General features: G+C 36.1%; 1 protein-coding gene across 50 annotated transcripts in view; it reads right to left on the minus strand.

The window, feature by feature from the left end:
- The window catches only part of KCNMA1 (potassium calcium-activated channel subfamily M alpha 1), a 444344-nt gene that overhangs the window by 129489 nt on the left and 294400 nt on the right, over nt 1–20455 (minus strand). For all 50 annotated transcript variants that reach the window (XM_032116877.1, XM_032116876.1, XM_032116875.1 and 47 more), the window contains 5 exons: nt 14058–14168; nt 12273–12378; nt 10808–10890; nt 8573–8642; nt 6677–6832 (listed from right to left, as the gene is read on the minus strand). In XM_032116877.1, the coding sequence (XP_031972768.1) occupies nt 6677–6832; nt 8573–8642; nt 10808–10890; nt 12273–12378; nt 14058–14168 (526 nt within the window). The remainder of the gene's footprint in view (nt 1–6676; nt 6833–8572; nt 8643–10807; nt 10891–12272; nt 12379–14057; nt 14169–20455) is intronic.

Raw genomic sequence — 20455 nt, forward strand, 5'->3', positions numbered from 1 at the left:
AATTACATAGTGCATCCCAAGAGAAGAAAAGTAATTTTCATCTGTATCTTTTTTTAAGCCATGATACTCCTCTGCTCTTCTCTATCTTGTATATAGATACAATATTGTTATCAGAAAATATATTTACATAATATAATCAATTCCTAGTGAGACATGGTGACAGAGATATGATAAAATTATGTAGCTCTTGCAAGCACAACCATTAGTATTGTCAGGAGAAAATGAAAACCTTTAATACACCCAGCCCTACACCCAGCAGTGTAATTACCAGGAGCTCCGTAGCTCCAAATGATCTATCTTGCCCATAGCATTTGTTTTTCAGTGTAATGACATAAATAGTTACATGAAAGAGATTGAGTGTATCTGAACCAGATCATGCTATATAATCTCTTCTGCCAAGATCTAAGTATCACCATCAAAGCAGAGAACAAATGCTAGAGTTGCAGTGTGACCTAGGATTTTTCATTGCATTTTGCAAGGGAAAGGACAGCGGAGTGTCTTTAAAAATATTAAGGAAGTAACAAAATTTAAATTCCTTTATAGCACAGTGAAAGCAGATGTAAAGTCTGCTCCTTAGCATTGAATAAGATCAGGTCATCACCACCACGGAAAGAGCACAAAACAAGACAAAGCCTTTGAGAATGTTTAATGTTACAATTCTCTTCTCTGCAGCATTGTATTTCTCTAACACAGGTAAGAGTGAAAAGAAAGTACCCATAGAATAATAGAATGGTTTGGGGTGGAAGGGACCCGAAAGACTGTCTCATTCCAACCCCCCTGCTGTGGGCAGGGACACCTTCCACTAGACCAGGTAGCTCAGAGCCCCATCCAACTGGCCTTGGAAACTTCCAGGTATAAGGCAACCACAACTTCTCTGGGCAACCTGTTCAAGTGCCTCACCACCCTCACAATAAACAGTTTCGTCCTAACATCTAATCCAATCCTGCCTTCTGCCTTTATGGTTAAAGCCATAATCCCTTGTCCTAACTCAATATGATCTTTAATATTCTTGATTGGCAGTTGAAAAGGAAGTGTATATTGAAAGCAATATAGTTTAAACATTTCCTCCCATTCACCTATAACGCCCTTTCAGTCCACCCAAATTGCTTGTGTGTCTACTTTTGTTATGCCTTTACATATGGATATCTAAAGCTGACAGAGAAGTAACTGGCTGAAAGCAGTTCTTATGGTCGTATCACAGAGTGAAGCTTCTTACATTTACAGTCTTACAATTGTATTTCCTTAAGTATTACAAATTATCAACTACCTCTCTACTCAATTCCATTGTCTGCTGAAATCAAAGCTAACAAATATCCTTAGTACTATGAAGGCTTTACAATCTCAGTCAACTATTTCCACAGCTTTCTGTATGCAAGGATGATTTTTAAAATTTGTACAAAAAGAGTATATTTGATAAAGCATCAAATATGCTAATTAGTATTAGTTCTAATTTCAAATGAGATTTATGCACCTTTCCTCATTAATTCTAATGCAGAATTTTGTAGTGTGTCAAGGCAGAGAGAGTATTCTTGAAATATAATGATATCTAATTCTTTTTTAGATGCTGGCCTTGATGGATTTGAACCAAAAAGCATACAGGCTCTACTTCTAAGAGTTTCCAATTTACAAAACAGGGCAAGATTTCTATCCAGTTATGAGGCAAAAGATAGACTGGTGTTGATCTGTTCAAATGATTGACTGAAAATGCAGTCCCATGGTAGACTTTAGCCCAAGGCAAATATACTCTTATGACAAGAGCTGATACTAGGTGTACACAGCAAACAGTTTTAAACCACGACAGGTTTTACAGGTTCTAATTCCTAGAATCAATGATTAAAAACATTACAGTCAGGAAGATCTTCACATGATCTTTGAAGAGAAATGTATTTGGTAAAAAGCTACATTTAATATTTGGTCTAGGTCCTGTGAGGAGGATCATATAATCAGTTTATGCAGCTTCCTGAAGAACCTCACAATAAATTGAGACATTGCATTTCCTTCTCACCCCCCTTTTAAATCCCTTCTATATGTCAAGGAATTCACTGTTCATACTGAGTGCCACACTTTAAAACAGTCCAAGGCTGCCTAGGTGGTCAAAAATAAATAGCAAAAAGTTGATGTGTTCCATCAGTGTAGGAAAGCACCCAAACAATGTAAATCTGTGTGGCTTTATTATGTCTCTTAGCCTGGACTAGAAAGGAACGTCAAGTGGGTATTGCATATGTGTAGATGTGTGCAAAAGCTGCCAAAAGAGCCCACAAAACATTCCTGCTCTCAAAATAGCTTAGAGGATAATAGAGACAGCTCTAGATAATTTTCAGATCTGGAATGAGGTGTACTGGCTGTCTTACCTACAGAGCAAAGACAAAACTAATTTGGCTGTGGACTTGTGTTACACTCGAGTACCACATTCCACATTTTATTAATTTACACAACAATACTAACTTATATTGGCTTGTAGGATTGTATACAGGGACAAAATTTGATCACCTCTATTATTCCATTTATCTGCTTTTTGCAATGTTTTTCATACGGATAGACTTCTGGTATGCACTTGTTAATCCAAACAATACAGAAATTGCAGTACAGTGCAGTATTTTCATCTTTTTCTGAGACTGCGCAAGTTAATAAAGAGTCCAAATTCCTTTTCTAATACAATGGTAACAGTCCATGCTATAAGAAGACTGGACTATTAAAATACACTTTACAGGTGTAAATTTTGGTGAGGCTTTTTCCCTTAGCATATAGTTTGGTGCAATCTATTTGTCTTTAAGTGTTTACAGAACATTAATCTCTTCAAGCTGATTTCATTTTTGTTCAGTTTGGTGCCAAAAAGAGTATAAAAGATTCAATATGATGCTACATTGCTAAAACCAAAAGGAAAATATTAGGAATAAATACAATATTTTGAGGTTTCTTAGTTTGTTTTACTTCTAACACTGAGCAGACTGTTTACACAAATAATTTTGCCGTAAAGTAACGCATAATGAGTTAAATGTGTGCAATGTCACCGTCAATCATGTTTGTTTGTGTTTGACTGACCAAACATTTATGTCACATTAAATCACTTTCTAATCACACTATGGAGGCGGAACAAACACACATTTCAAACTTTCATTAAAAAATACAGAAGTTTCCGTACATTTTCCTGGCGAACTCCTGACTGTTGAGAGACTCCACTAATAATGGTTACCCAAGGAATTTATGAAGGTCTGACAGTATTAAAATTCAATGTTCTTAATGAAAAGGGATGAAGGCTCTTTTAGGGAATGGACATATTTCTCTTCAATAGAGTCCTCTTTAGCTTTTCTAACCAATGTAGCTGCTCTCCTACAATGCACTGCTGATTCATAGCCACTATTCAGTAAGTTTTCTTTTTCAAGCTTTTAGAGTGAGACAGACATGAGAAAGAACATCCTTTCGGCTAAATAAACAAACCTTTTGTTATCACCAAAAGAGGTGGATTCACATAAAGAAATGTCTCTCAATTCTTTTAATTTATTTGGCTTCAGATTTTAAATTAGTCAGAGATCTTTGGAAGTGAAGATGAACATTTAACTTGCCTAGAAAATTCACTCCTAGTTAAGTGGAAAACATACTTTTAACCAGTACTAACCGAGTATTGCAATTTTAATGCACTATATTATGGCATTTTTTCCTCCCAGTGCCATGTGAAGATGACATTTGAAGTCACACAAGTTAAGGTAGGTCTTCACACTACTCTGTTTGTAACTATATACAATCAGACACAAGAGCAAAACTGACAATGACAGCTTCCTCCAAATCAAATTCATTGCTATTTTTATGCTTATTCTGTGTACAGAGAAATACTCAGATGTAATTTGAGTAATGCCTTGCAAAGCTGAGCCTTCACCTTAAAACTGTTTATCAATGAGATCCAATCTGTAACTGTACTGGAACTATGTTGGGGTTTTGGGACCTCTCCTGGTTTGTTTTTTTGGGGTTTTTTGGCTTTTTTTTTTTGGTTTTTTGGTTGTTTTGTTTTGCTTTTGTCTTTGTTTTTTTTTTTTTTTTTTTTTTTTGTTGTTTTTTTTCTGTTAAAGGAATTTTCCGCATGCATGTTGCTAGGGGGACAAATGGCTGGGTATTTAAGAAAAAAAAAAAGAGCTAGCCATTGAGGTGGGGTGCATCTGGCTACACTTTTGTTTCACCTGGGTGTGCGGTCAGTCGGTCCCGGTGTTTGGACAGAGAGAGAGGCTGCTTTCTTTGGCTGCTTTTCCTTCTGCTGGAGAAGCCCCGGGATTCCAAAGCTCTCCTTCCCTGCCCCGCTGGGAGCCGGGCTGTGGCCGCCCTGCCCCGCCGTTGCTTCGAGCCTTCGCTGCGTTGTAGCCGTGCTCGCCCTGCCTGCCCAGACCTCCGGGGGGTTCCCCGTTTGGATACACCTGGTCTGCCACCCGGGATTTGTGCTCATCCCTGCCATTCCAGTCTGCTGTTCCCGAGGGTCCAGCTGGACACTGGGATCAGCTGCCCAGGGGTTTGTGAAGCCTTTGTCCCATCCCTTCCCGGGATCCCAGGCCGCCAGTGCCGCGTGCTCCCCGAGCTCGCTCGGAGCGCCCCCTGCAGCCGCGGGGGAACCATCGCACCTGCCCTGCTCACCGGGAGCCGCCAGCGCCCCTGCCGGCTGCGAGCGGAACTGCACCCGAGGGGAAAGGGCCCGACAGCCGAGAAGGCTGGCACTGGGTTTGTGATTGCTGTTACTGCCAGAGTTATTGTTGTTTGTTTGCCTTGTTATACACATATAGATATATAATAGTAAAGAACTGTTATTCCTATTTCCCACATCTTTGCCTAAAAGCCCCTTGATTCTGGAATTATAATAACTTGGAGGGAAGGGGGGTCGCATCCGCCATTCCAAGGGGTCTCCTGCCTTTCCTTAGCAGACAACTGTCTTTCAAACCAGGACAAACTATTATAAGAATATCTTACAAAATAAAAAAATGTAGGTGGCTAAGATAATGACAGAAGTAGTTAGATATGTCTTCTGGAAACACAGTACCTGTACTTTTCCAGGTTTTGACTTCTTTAAATGTTTTTAGCTAAAAATCCAGGCCATAAATGTGTGTGTTTGTAGTACGGCTCCCCCATAGTCAGTCATTTTTACACTTTATCATTTTGTGAATCTCTCCATTTTCTCACTGTTTAAAATCAGTATTAAAATAACTTGAATTAAGACTGAGGCTTCTGAGGATACCCATATATTTGGATTGCCTTAGGAGAAAGATCACCCCTTCTGATTTTGGAAAGACAGAAGGCGAGAAAAGTTTTCACATGCACTCTGATGCCAAAACCAAGTTCATACACCAGGCTGCCTCAGTAATTTGCATACCTTAGTGTGACTGTTACAAATGTTTGAGACTCCTGCGAGTCTTGAATTACCACAGCAGGCAAAAGTGAGAGAGACTAAACTGGCTGGAAAGGAGAATGATGTTCACAAGAGATACAGTTTTCTTCTGGGATATAGGTAGAAAGGATTAATATCCAACTGGCCATATGCTGATGAGTCACAGATAGTTTCCAGATTTGCTGAAGTAAAATTACTTTCTCTTTTCTGTTTCTTTCAGTTGGGGTTTTTTTTCAGAACATGAATAAAGATGAATAAAGATGAAGATATTGTAACCACAGGCAGTAAAGTGCAGAGCCCAGAGTTGTTTCCATATTGAAAACTGGCTTTTTTTTATTAAATGCAATAGTATGAAATATTTTGACAAATATTTGCCTGCTGTCTTCTAAGGATACCTTTATAATAGTGTCAGGATTTTATAAGAAGCAAATAAACACTCACTGTCCTGCACCCACATATACATCTCTAAGAGAACAGTCCTGGCTTTGCCATCTGAGGACATTAGGGTATTTTTATTTTTTGCTTACTTGCACAATGGACTTGAAGTGGACCGTGGCCTACCTTTTACTCCAGTGTTTCCCACCCCATTAATAACAACCCTGACATTGGAAACTGCCCACCCTTTATGTTTGGAATCAGTGCCCCAGAAAGGCACCAGGAAGGATGCACTGATTGCTGCAATTGAGGCCTTGGTCCAGTGAACCAGTACAGCTGCCACAGAAGTCTAGGAATAACTGGGTTAAAATTTTGCAATCTAATTCCAAAAGAGCTCTTAGACTGAGGAGAAACAAATACATCAATGATGTTGTGGGAAGTCTGGGCTTGAGTGCTAACACATGTTCCTTATTTACTTACAGTCAGAGGTCCACTAGTTACCTGATGTAAAAGACCAAAATGACCAGTCCCTTCTTCTGGGCACTTTGTTGCTATATGGGACTTACATAAATCATATTTTTGTTTTAACAGCAGCAACTTTTCTCATAGATAAACATGTGGTTTATCTAAAATCAAGCAAAAACACAGAATGCCAGAAATACCTCCCTGGAAATGGATGATGGTTTGGAAAAGGTGTAAAGGCCAGATATGTGCTGAATAAAAATAAAAATAAAACCATAACTTGACAGAACCTGGCTTATTGCCCAATTTTCAGCAAAAAACTGTTGCATGGAAGTGTGTGTTGGTGGGGTTTTTTTTGTGTGTTACAAAAATCTATCAATGTCTTTCTATCTGTTCAACATTTGAGTCATGTTCTCTACTCCAGTTTCTGACAACCTGAATTGCAGACGAATAGGTTTTAATGAGACAAGGCATTACCTTTATGAATGACCTCATAGAGAAGAGGTTGGCTAACATTGTTGAAAGGCCCGGTGCCAGGCAGCTCTGGGCTATGAAACCCAGCTTCAGCTCAGCAAGACAGATTGCATCATCCCCTTCTTTCCAGTTCCAGCTTGGGATATTTAGTAGATGGGCCTGGAAAACAAACAAACAAAATATCCCACAGGTGAAGAACCAGAAATACCTCCTCAAATGCAGTTGGAGAAGATAGCAGTGATTTTCTCTATCAATGCCTTGACTTTTTCTGAGTAGGCAGAAGCACTTCAAGTGTTTCAGAGCTTAATTCTATGCTAAGAAACGTTCCACTCTTACCTAACTAGAGATAAAATCTCACATTTCTCAGGACATGCTGGCTGTGACACTGTCAGGTCCATCCTCACACCTGAACAAGCAGAATATTGTGAATCTCTCCTTACCTTCTGCATGTTCCTTTTAGAGCATTTTGACCTACTGTCTGATAAGGAACATACATAATATACAGGAAGCGAATACAACTTAGATTACAACTTACGTGAAGCTGCAACCTTTAAAGGATACTATAATCTAAAAAGATATACAACATCTTCTGTCTTTTCTATTTCATTTCTTCCACCATGAAGCAGAGTACTTGACAGTGAAAATCCAAACTTTTTTCTAAGAATGCCATTTATAAGGATAGAATGAAGAAAACAACTGAGCAAGACACACCTGCATTATTGAAACTGATCATTTCGGTAAAAAATAAATATATAAAATATATATTTTTTAATATAAATATATATATATTTATATATATTACTTAAATATATATTAAAAAATTAATATTGTTCAGCTATTGGCATAACTGCTGGATTTTCTCTGACATGTAACTTCTACATTTGCATAGATACAAGGAAACACAGTCTTTCATCCTTGGTTCCCTTCCTAAATTAATACTGCAGTTCAGCACATTGATAAAAGCTGTTCTTGAAGAGACAATCATTGGAATACCAAACAAACTGCAGGATTTAAAAAATCTCCTCTGAACCTTTATAAAGCAGAGAAACACCTTGGTTTTAGTCTATAAAAAGACAGGTTTCTTCCATAACATACAGGAAGACGACATAAGAAGCAACAGTAGTTGCTCTTGTTCTAGCAACAGGTTACGGAGTTGTTATCAAACCTTCTTAGTACCAGATTTATTGTGTATTTTATTGAATGAAGGTTTACACAGTCAAGCTTTTTCTCAAACAGCGGGCAGTGGTTGATTCTTTCAGAAATAATAAAAGAAGCACATGTGAGTACTGTGTTATCTGATATATTCCTCCTAATCCTGTTAGTCAGGAGTTCATGGACTTCCATATCTCAGAATTGAATAAATTTACTTCATTGTGTTTAAAGGTCACAAATTTACTGGCAAAAATTTTTTTCATATTCCTTTCCAAAGTGGATTGTAATTTTTAACTTAACAATATTTTTAGTACCAAGTTCAACAACTGAGCTATGTTTTATATAAAAAAACATGTAATTTTACTTAGTTTGGAGCTGCTGCTTGAAAATTTCAGGTCTTCATTGTCACGCCAGAATCAAAAATCACAATAACCTCCAATGTGACAATTAGAGCAAAACTTATAGAAACTAAGTGGTGAAAGGTCATCTGGAATCAATAGCAACTATGGACACTGCAGCTTTGAGAATTAGATCCTAGGCAATTAATAAATGTCAAGATTTTGATAGAGTCCCTTGCATATATAAATAAAACTAAATTACTTAGTAACTAGATTACATGCCAAGGTTTATGAAGATGTTTTAGTTTGGAAAGAAAAATGCTTGCTGTTAATGGAACTAGAAAAATTATGTATGAGTGAATGTAATGTAGCGAAAAACTCTGAGAAGAAACACTGGCCATCACATTACCTTATTGTGGTACTGCAACATCTGAGTGATAATCCTTATCTTCGGATGATAATTCTTTATTGAAATAACTCTAAAACGAAAAGGAAAACCTATTAAAATAACTTATGACTGATAGGGTATTTGGATAATGCATCCAAATACCTCTGCTTTACTGTGTTGTCAAGTCCCACAATTAAAACTGTACCCCCCTATTCATCTGCCTGTAAAGCAAACTGATTGATGGCAGACCTACGCAATATTTACATATAGTCAAACTGAGGTAAGAATTAATGGCCAGGACTAGAGAGCAATAAACCTCAGGAATTATTCAGTTGAATGGTTTGCTCTTACAGAGTTTGCAGAAACAGAGACTTGTTTTGGCAGCTCTGTTCAGATACTCATTCTGTTAGGAAAACAATACAGTTGGAATTATGCCATAATGCTCAATGATTATCTTTGTGTCTTTCAGTCAACATAATTGATCAAGTTTCCTAACGATAAATGTCTGAAAAAATTACTTTCTTTCTGCCCCATCACATATTATTTATTTATGGCTGCTAGACATTCATTATATCTAAACACTTTGAATAATGCTTTTAAGTTACACATACAAATTAATCATAATTTTTATGGATTAATCCAAAGATCAATATAAAAACTGGTATCTGAATGCTGAATTCATAAAATATGGGGCTACTTTCATAATCTAAACATTTTCTACATTCTAAGTTACTCAATGAATCTAAGATATACTCAACTGTGTACAGATTTTAAGTGACTGGAAAGAAAAATGTTTGCAAAATGCATGAATTGATAATGTGCTATCAAAAAAAAATTAAGCAAAATTAAAGAGATGAACAGCTCAAAAAAAAAGTTTGTATATAAAAACTAAAGGTAGAAAAAGACAATAAAACAATGAAAAAATATCTGACTTATTATGGAATCATCAGTCTCATAAGACTGAATGCCATAATGTTCACATTGGTGTTTTGTAGCACGTATCTTGAAAACTACTCGTTTCGCTTGTGCTTTTAAGTATAACAAAGCTAGAACAGGAAATAAGAAAAATTTGCATTATTTTAACAGGTCTTTCTTCTAATTTTCCATTTTTTGCTGAATTGCTTAATTAAACATTCATTTTTTTGAATTATATTGTGAGAAAACCCAAGAGAATTCCACTCTCACATTAAAATTTTTGCATTTTATTACATGAAATTTTATTACATGAGAATGTATTAAGAATGCACCAATCTGCTGCTGAAATATTTTTAATGTATTTACACAATCACTGTCAAAGTTTCTTGCATTGCAACTCAACCCATGTTTGTAAAATGAAACTAGGTATATTTTAGCCTTGTGTCTTTCTCAGATAACTACATCTCTTGCACACAGTGGTAGTTTTCCAGAAGAGCAATTTTAGTAGCATTTTTTATTTCTCCCCTTCCTTCAATACACAGCATGCAAACATCTGACAAGCCAGGAAAATTTGTTTATAGCACCGGCTAATCCAATACTAGAGAACTTTTAATCAATCACTGACTGAGATTTTAATTTTACACAGGAGGCTGGTCCCATTAAAACTAGGATTGTGTGAACAAAACAAAAATGGAATGGCTTAGGTTTGTTCTAACTCTAGCTGCCATCTACTGACTGACCATTTCATCTCCTTCCTTCAGAGACTGTAAGGAGGAAAGCAGGAGGAGATCTGGTAGTCCCTAATATGGTAAATGCCTTGTCAATCAAACCAAGCAATGACTGGTCTTCAGCGTAAAAAAAGCAGGATGGAGACAGGAGACAACTCCCTTGCATATTTTGGTATCCCCTGAGTGCATTACTTGTAGGAGCAAATCCACCAAGCAGCAGTGGGGAATGAAGTGCTGAAGGTGCTTCTGCCCCACCTCTGACAGCAGCCGGTGCAGTGCACACGCTCTTGTCATGTATTGTTGCAACAACCCAACTGCATTCCTTTTCCTCTCTGTGTTCAGCTAGGAATACTCAAACCCGAGGTCCTGCAAAATGACTAAGAGTACCAAAGTCTGTGCTCTAAGTGTCTCTTTTGACACACTAAAGCAGATAGACTAAACAGCTGAGGTAGGAATTTAGGGTATTCTCACCTCTGGACTTTTGTGAGGATCTTTTAATTTGTCCTCTAAAAAAAAACCAAAACAACCTACAATGTTAAGTGCAACAGATCAGATATGAAATTAGCTAATCACAGTTAAGAACCAAAAAGCTATTTAAAATGATGGAGTTTACCTCATAATATTGGAGGCATCTTCAGCATCTGGGTCAGCGCAGTATTTATTGGCAAGGATTAGGCACGCATCTGCTGACTCTATCTGAGACACCAAAGAAAAAGGAAACATATATAGCAACATCTCTTTCCAGCTCTTTTTTCCTCATAAAGTATCAAGGAATCCAGCACTGGCTGCATGAGTGTGTCATTTCTCAATATTGCTAATCAAAAATGTTTCTAGGCTAACGGGAGATCATGCCAGTGATTACAACCACTCTCATGTACACAGAGAATTTCTTGAAACTTGCTTATAGTAATCAGAGCAGGTCAATAGTTCAATTAACAGCTCTTACTTTGTATCAGTTGAGCCACAAAGATGGTAATGTTAATCTTTTTTCACCAGATACTGGAATTTAGACTTCTAAATCCATGAGAAACTCCTGTTACATCAGTACAGTGCTTCCGCTAGTCCTGCAGCTTTGCTTGGGAATATAAATACCTTCCTATTCGAGACAGGAAGAGGTGGCTGAACTGATTTAGAATCTGAGCACCAGATTTAGAAAGCAAGAGGACAACTGATCTATTCACAGGACCTCTAGATTCACACAAACCTGAGCTTTACAGAACTCAAAGCAGATGACAAAAGTATCTTCCAGTGTATACAACCGAATATCAACACAAAGGGTGGAAAACAGAACACAGACACTTTTATGGTCATAATTAGAACATGTTCTGATGAACTGAAACAGTATGCATTGAGCTACAAAAGCTTAAGCAATTCCTGCAGTCAAAATAGACGAAAGACATGATTAGTACCCCAGAAAGTGTTAGTAACATTGTACTAAAATATTCCTGGCTTAAGTAGGCAGTTTACATTCCATTGGGAAGAAAAAGAAACAAAAAAGTTAATGATGTATCTGAAAACTTGATTTTTAATTTTCTTTTTTTTTAAGCTCCATGCTTTAAGAGAATAAATAATTTACCATTTAGAAATTCTAAATAATAAATATTTAAATAAATAAAACTATTTAACTTTATCTACCAAAAATTTTAAGTTGCATTTTTCTTTCAGGATTCTAGACAACAGAAAAAGGGTTTGGAAGGTGAAAAAATATTTTTTTAGCTGTTCTGATAAGTTAAGACAACAGTATTTTAAGCAATTACTGTAAGACAATATCTTGCTATATCAAACATTAATGTAAAATACACTTTTGAAGAAACATCAATGAAAAATTCATAAAGAGTTCAATGGAATGGCAGACAACGTATCTTAAGTCACCGCTGCTGTAGCTTTGAAGATCTAAAGAAATGGGAAAAAAACGTTTACAAGGACAGATATAATCTATTACTTAAGATAATAGAGATGGAAAAACATTATTTTGGGGTTACACGAGGAAGGGCTTTAGTGCGGTTTTTTTTCCAAATAATGCAAGGAGCACTTAGACAAAGTCAATTAGCAGGAGATCAGAACAACAGAGCTGTTACCTTCACTCTCGCCAGGTCATGGGGATTAAGGACTGAACCCTGATAAAATTCCACCTGAGTGAAGTGTCGTTTAAAAAGAGCTTCCAGCTCAAGGTTAGGGGAGATACTGCATTGGAAAGAGGAAGAAAACACAAGAGCAAACGACAAGTCAGTTTCCATAACTGCTCCATTTCCTGCATTTACAAACCCACCCATTTATCTATTCTAGATATTCAGACTTCTGCTGATGCTTTTTCTGTGGTGTGGAAACAGTGTGCCTTAGTTAAAAGATAAACACTACATTGCTGTCACTGCCTTACTTCTATCTGCAGTGCTTCAGGCCCACCTTGTTTTGAAAACATCCTTTCCCAGAATTCTACACAGAAATTATATAGTACCATAATCATTCTCTGCGTGTCCCCACCATTCCCACAACGGCTGACTGTGTTGAATGAAAGAGTTTAATGCAGTATCACTAAAAACCAGAAAAAGAAACCAGACAGGGACCCTGTGGCCTGTATGAGCTACAAGTAAAACAAAGATAATGATGCCACGACCTTCTGTCTCATTTCATTTTTCCAGAAACGAAAGAAACATTAAATGGATTACAGTCAATTACATAATGTGGCACCAACCTTGTAAATATCTTTTCTAGTGTCACTCATTAAAATGGAAAGGATTTAATTGCTACAGGCACAAACAAGTAGCAAGGTGCTAAACACCTTTCATGTGAATATGCGGTTTCCTGATTCCTATCACCACACATTTTCACTGTGGAAATCTTGATCTCCAATTTTTTGTCACAGTCAATTGTTATTACATAGAGAGGGAATGCAAAAAAATGATGTAGTCACTTGAGGATATAATCTCTAGCTCAAATTGAAAGGACTAGATGAAAAAATTGTGCAACTGCTGCTGATTCTTAGTTTTCAGCTTCCACTGTTAAATCATCACAAATTATTCCGTAACTTTTCGATCATTTTCTTTGACAAAAAGTGCAGAACACGTTGCTGAATGCAAAAATATTACTGATTTATAACTTGCAACTCTTCTAAACAGCTGCCATTAAAGAGCAGAAAAGATACTGTCTCCTATCACATGGATTTTTCTAGTAGTTCCTCCCCTAGACGTGGCTGTTTGATATTGTGTTACACATCATGTAGGCCCTGCAAGAAACACCAACCACCTTAAGACACCTTTCCAAATTCCACATCCGAAAATGGCAAGATACTATGGGTGCGCAGGTATGTATATATAATGTAATAAAGAGCAGTACTGATTATCACCATGACAAGAATTTAATTTCTATCAATATATTGTAAAATATCTCACTTATATTAAAACTAAATCTGCACCGACATTTTTCATTTTATAAATACTCCGCAATTTGAAATAAGAATTCCTCCTAGAGAAATCTAGGGTGAAAAGGTATTTTCAGATACCATAAGTTTGTACAACATACAGTGTTTCTCAATAGTTTTACTGATTTTACTCATTTTGGTAGTTTCCCTAGGAATATTTACCACTAAAAAAAAATCTCTGATGCCTGTATTTGCATTTCAGTATTTTTTATTTCATAACCCAAGCCCCACTTCGACTATGCATTTAGCTATCTACCTCCCAGACGATACAACTGGGTCTGAAGTCTGTCTGCTTGAAACACATGTACTTAGTAGGGAGTTATGAAAAACGCAGAAAAAAACCCTTTCTCAAGACATATTGGATTCTCTGTCCTCCCAGAAGATACAGCTTAACTTGATGAGTTTTAGTAACAGATGATAAGACCAATCTTGAAAGATTACTCACTTATGCAGAAAGACGATTTCTACATTGACATCATCCCTATCCTTGTGCAGGAAGTCCTTCAGGAAGTTCGACACGCTTTCAAGTGTTATGTGACCACAGACAACTATGTGCCTGTTACAGAAAAATCACAGTTAATCTTTCAAAGAAGGTAAAACAAGGAAGCAAGAAAGCAGAAACGGAAATGATAATTTATTGGGAAAAAAAAAGCATTAGTCTCTTCTTGATGTTTCTCTAGATCCCATTCCATGAAGTCAGAGAAGGAAAATATCAATTCCAAAAGGCTTTTTGCAACTGCAAATATATATATATACAGTCTCACCTGTAAAGCCATTTGCCCATGTTGTATTACAGATCTAACAATAAGTAGCATCAGTTATATATATGTTTATGCACTGTATTAACCAGTCCCTTTCAAAATCATATTTCTTTATTTTGCACATCTTTCTCAGTATCTGTAACTCCTCTATTAAGATTTACTGTTTGAATTTTTGGGTTATGACAGCAAATCTCCCTAAAATGATTCAATATTTTTCTATAGTTGAAGCAGACTTCTATGCCAAGGAAGGCAGTGCAAAGCTTGCCAATTATAGGCCATAAGCAGCAAGAAAATAAATCTTTTTCCTACCATAAATCCTAGAAGGAGAGCACTTTGTAGCAAAAATTCATTGTTTACTATTATCACAAACATTTATTTTGAAATGTGGTAACTCCTTTTGCATGAGTACTTAATGACATCACCAGGACTCAAATGCAATTTTAGAAATAGCAACAGTCTAAAATTTCAACTGTTTCATTTTATAGAAGTTTATAGGAGACTCTGGCCATGCTGGTTTGTATTTACCATAGGACTCAATATTTTGAATGTTTATTGCTAAACTTGCTATTCAAAGTTTCACCTTGGCTTTTTTTTTTTTTTTCAACAGAGGTTTTAGGTGCAGCAAATGTACAGAGCACAGAGCCCTTGAACTGCAAACACTTAAAAACACAAAAGCACGAATTAAAGCTTTCCTGTTTTATGAGATAGTAAGCACAGTATCAGAAAACAAGACATGAAATATATCAGGTCAGCCTTTTTCCTTGGGGCAAGGAGTCCTTAGGAGGTTTCCTCTGGCAGCTTCGCAACCTGGCAGAGTTTGCAGCATGCTGGGTACTGGGGAGAACCATGTCTACACTGCCCCCACCAGAAGGACTCTTCCCCTGTTTCCCTGATGGCAAGTTGCCTGAGTTGCCAGAGGTGTACAGATACGTCTTATTGCATTGTTATATATAAAATAGCAATGTAAATGGAAAACCTCAGGAAGCTTCAGATTCTGAAGAGATGTTTAAAACCTTAGTAGTTTACTTGATGTAAATTCTGAACAGACTGTTTGGTACACTACATTACACTAACATATTGGGAAGTTCTTGCTGTCTAGTGCTATTTAATGCTTTTCCTGACTGTAAACCCATCTAGCATCAAAAACTCACAAAGAAATGATAAATAGCAGTTAATATTCCCTATACTGTCTGTGCACATTTTCCAAGACGACTGATTTTAAACAACGGGTACTATTTTCTTCAAATGTCTCCATCTATTACTAATTAAGAAATTGAACTTTCCATCTGAATAGTTTATGCTTTGCTTCTGATAGCAGAAATAATTCCTGATTGCAGGGAAGTCATTTGTACAAATCCAGTGCTGTTACCTATAGCTGGGTATCTTCCTGAATGCTCTGCTGATACACTGCAATCCTGTGCAGAAAACTTATTATCTCCCTGGCTGATTTCACTTAATATGGATTCTTCTCCGTCATTAATTAGAGTTCACATTTTAAAATATGTCTGTGCAACCCAAAATATTGTATTGTAGATGAAATTATCAGAGTATCAAAAAATTACAACATAATTCATGCTATAAGATACCTCCAGAGGTTATCTGCAACAAAAAGCTCCTCTAAAAGCAGATGCCTTTGGTACACTCCTGTTACGACTCTCACTGAGGGACTCACAACAATCTACTCCAGTGACAATAAAACATTTGGCTGCCAAATACTCTTGCATTTGGGCATCAGGACTAATTTTTTTTTGAAGTGTTAAAAGGCATCTGGACTGTGGTTTCATTTTATACTCTGATTTGGAGTTGGACATAATCCATCCTTCTTTTCTTAGTGCAAGGCAATGTCCTGAACAGTGACTGCAACAAAACCTCCTGGCTTTCAAAGAATATTTTCTGATAAGATACTTGCGCTCATTTTTGGTTGAAAACTCCCACCAAAAAAACCTTCCTTTAACATAATTTATATTTTTGCTTAGAAGTAAAAGAAATTGAAAACAGATTTCCTACTCACACATACAGAGTTATTAAGTACATTATTTAAGAAAACTTGAAGAGCTTATATTGTTCCAATCTGTCCTGTATATAATTTAAAGATTTATAACTTCCTCTGTTTGTTTCACTAACCCTTCTCTTCACTTTTCTTTTTATAAGCACCGATTTTTTTCCATGCGCTGAGACTTAAAGTAAAGCCAACACAGTGGATATCTTTTGGTTTCTGCAGAAGAGTTGGTTAGCAGAAAGATATTTAATTAAATTTATTGGGTCAACAGAAATGTCTAACTTCTGCATTAAGCTCTTCTTTATGAAAAACCTCAAAACTAATACATTATTACTATTTCAGGGATTTTTTAATTCTTTAAAAACAAACTCTAGAAAGTCCCATGATTTAGGAATTTAGACATTTTTATTACTGATAGGTATTTAGGAGGACTGAGGGTTTCATTAAGTAATAGTTATCATTGGTACACATACCAGATGTGACACTGGTTTAATACACCAGTGGGAATCCATATTACATGATTGTGATGCTGAAAAAGAAGTCTTTTACTAAGAATCAAAAGCTTATCAGGACCCATAGTCTATCAACAAAGATGGACTAATCCTTCCTCTCCCATATATATTTAGCATCTTCAAAATGAATTTGAGAAATATGAAAAAATATGAAAATATTTCAAATATGAAGAATTGGCACAGATGCACACAGTTGATTTCAACTGTGATTCTATATAATTTAAATTCTCCACAGTACCTATTTTTTTCCACCCTAATACTGACATAATGATCTATTTACTAAAAGTACTCCAGCTTCTTACAAAGTAAACAAAAATGGTGATAAAAAATCCAAAGCTACTACAGAGACAAACTGTTTCAGTAAGGAAAACAATGAAATGAGCAAAAGTTAAAACAACCAGATTTCTGACATGAGGTAATTCAGAACATACCATGTCAATAGCACTCTAAACGAAAACAGATCCACTGTGAATGGGATTCTTTAAAAAGGATCTTTGCATGGTTCTTCCTTCAGAGGACACAATAAAAACGGCAAATCTTTTGCCTGCTTATTTTGAAAGAAATATCCATTTCATTGGAACAAGTATAAAGAACCCAAAAAACCTAGCTCCAACTAGTCTGTCCTAATAAATCAAAAATAATAAATACAAAATTCTGTCCAGTAGTCAGCTGAATATTTGGCGTTCAACTTGTCAAGTAACTAAAGGAAGTGTGGTGCATATTGATCTAGATGCCTCTATAAAATCATGATATTTTTATCAAATACATATGCTCAGATCTTTTCATGGTATTTCTGCTTAGCATTCTGATCATTCCTTAATCTACTGACCATCTAAACTCTTCATATACCAGTCGCCGGCTGCAGCTTTTACCGTCTAACAGGTTTTGTTCAAAAAATGATGAATGTCAGTCATGTTTTCTTATTAAAAAAGTCAATAAATGTCAACAGAGACTGTATATATGGTCTGCTTTATCTACTAGTGCTATGCATTCTCAAACATATCACTTTACAATACATTTCTAGATGCTTGTGCTTTTCATGATTTATCAAACATTACTCAGGATTCTGGTCATTCAGCTCAAAACTTCATGTGTGTGCTTCTGTGTCTTTCTCTTATTTCAATGTAAACTCCCCTCTCAGATGAACACTGTTAAGGTTAGTAAGTGCAGTGCAGCCACAATTTGAAGTGTTTCCCTTTCTTTTTCACAGAAGACTTGAACCCAAGGATGATGGTCCTCTAAGGATCTCTTATGTAGCCATGGTGTACAGTTAGCCAGAATAATGTGTTATAAAATTATAACCATAAAAAACCCTTGCCTATGTATTGCATATATGACAAAAGCTAAGGCTGAGAATGAGGCATTTATAATGGACTCTTCTGGAACAAAAAAGACACAGCAGGTTGGTTTTTAAAAATAATTCCAGCAAGGAGGAAATTAAGAAGTGATATTTATGCAACTTTTTGCATTAGTCATTCATATCTGTGAGGAGAGAGTATAAAATACTCTGAAATCAAGAACGATAATTGTAAAAAAAAATAATTAAACTGTAAGCTAATTTCTCAATCTGATTCTCCCATCAGACTCCATAAATCTTTTAGTAGAAAGGAGACAATCAGAAAATATTAAAGGATATTAGCAAATTGACTGTCAAGAAAGTTTAACATTTTTTCTCCTACAACTGTTTGTTCAAAAGTAGATTTTTATTATGTTCCTTATTCCTGAAGGATTAAAAGATCTCAAAAGTGTTGCAGTTACTAAGAAGCCAAGCACTGACTTTCAAATATGTATCAACATCAAAAGTATATAAACATTTGACCGTACTGTCACAGGAGAGGTAATTGCAGTATGTGATAACATATCTCAGGTACCATTAATTTCTGTAGATTGGACTTGATAGCTTCAGCTGTCAACTATTTAGGAAGCAGAGTGTACTCATGCAGCTGCTGATTAATTCTGACAGGAAATATCTGTTTTTTCCACCAGGTTCCATGCCTTTGGATTCTCTCTTAAATCATGAGTAAACAAAAAGGGACTAGGTAATACCAAGAAGCACTCAAAAAGCTCCCTTCAGTATATAGCGTACAGTACAGATCAGTGGAACCCCACCGGATCCTACATCAGATTAACACAAATAGGAAATTGTTAATGTCAGGCATTTAAAAGTTACTCTGATGCAAATATTAAGTCACTTTGGTCACTTTGTGACCAATACAAGAGTGCATTTCAGCTCCTTTAATCCAGGATAAATAGCACACTTCTTTGTTTAAACTGCACATTAGAGCTTTCATCCAAGTCTGTTTGCATGGCATGCTATCATACATGATTCACTTGGGGCTGCTATGTTTAGTTAAACTTTGCTCAGCTACAGCTAAATGAGTTTATCTTACATTTTTATGATCATGATCTAAGGAATTGTGCAATGTTTCTCTATAAACCAAGTTAAAAGTTAATATTCTTTGTTTGATGCATACCGCCTAAACTGCAATGATAAGATGAAAGCACAGTGATTTACCTCATCCAGGGTCTGGATTAGTTAAGAGGCTTCCACTGTAGCTTCAAGGATGAATATTCATCCTTACACTCAGTCTGAATGGCAATATTATTTAAAGTATTTCTGCTTTCATGAAAAATACCACAACAGGTTTATCACCAGAAGACAAAAGTGAATAGTTTACTACAAAGAGAAGTAAAAACTGTTGAATAGCATGCACAAGGAGTCCATACTAGAAAGCTTACAGTAAAATGCTGGAGTAATCTACACCTCCAGCATTAGCATCTGAGTTGCAAACAGACCTTAATCTACTGTTCTAATCCCTCCAAACCCTGGACTTCATTTTTGTAACCTTTCATGTGGCAGATAGCATACACACAAAAAATTACTTTTGAAAGTTACTACTTTTGAAATCAGCTGGAAGTGTTTTCTGTTAAATACATAGCTTTCTTCCATTATTACTAATTTCCAAATCACCTTAAGTGTTTTTTAAGCGTTCAATGAGTCAAAAAATAATTAAATCCTTTGTAAGCAATGCAGAAGTTAGGAAAGGATCTTCAGATTTTTGAGCACTTCATCCATGAGCAGAGCCAATGCATTTTTTTCCACAGAAGTCATCCCAAAATGTCATGACTAATTTTCTGCAACAGAACCCAAGTGAAAGCAAAACATCTCTAAAACTCGCTGATCAATTAATCACTTCTGCCATCCCACATTACACAGCCTGGAATACCTTGGACTGTATAGTTTGTAGAATATGGTAGATCAGCAGATTTATAAATCAGATTCAGTCTTTCTTGGGTCAAAATTTGAGCAGCAACTACTGCTATGTGATGCCAAATCCAAAAGGGTTTTTTTAAAGTTTAAGCAAAGAAAAGGAACTTTTACAACTTCAATTAGAAATAGAAAATAAGCACTATTATCGTAGGAATAAAACATGGTATGAGACCTCAAATACACATTTTTAAGTCGTAATGTTCTTATATGTCACTTTCCACATTCCCTTTCTTACTTTCAAAAGAATGCATATAGTTTAATATGCACACAAAATAGAAAAAAAAGTTTGTCCTATTTCTT

Source organism: Corvus moneduloides, chromosome 8 (genome assembly GCF_009650955.1).
Source record: "Corvus moneduloides isolate bCorMon1 chromosome 8, bCorMon1.pri, whole genome shotgun sequence".
NCBI lineage: Eukaryota > Metazoa > Chordata > Aves > Passeriformes > Corvidae > Corvus > Corvus moneduloides.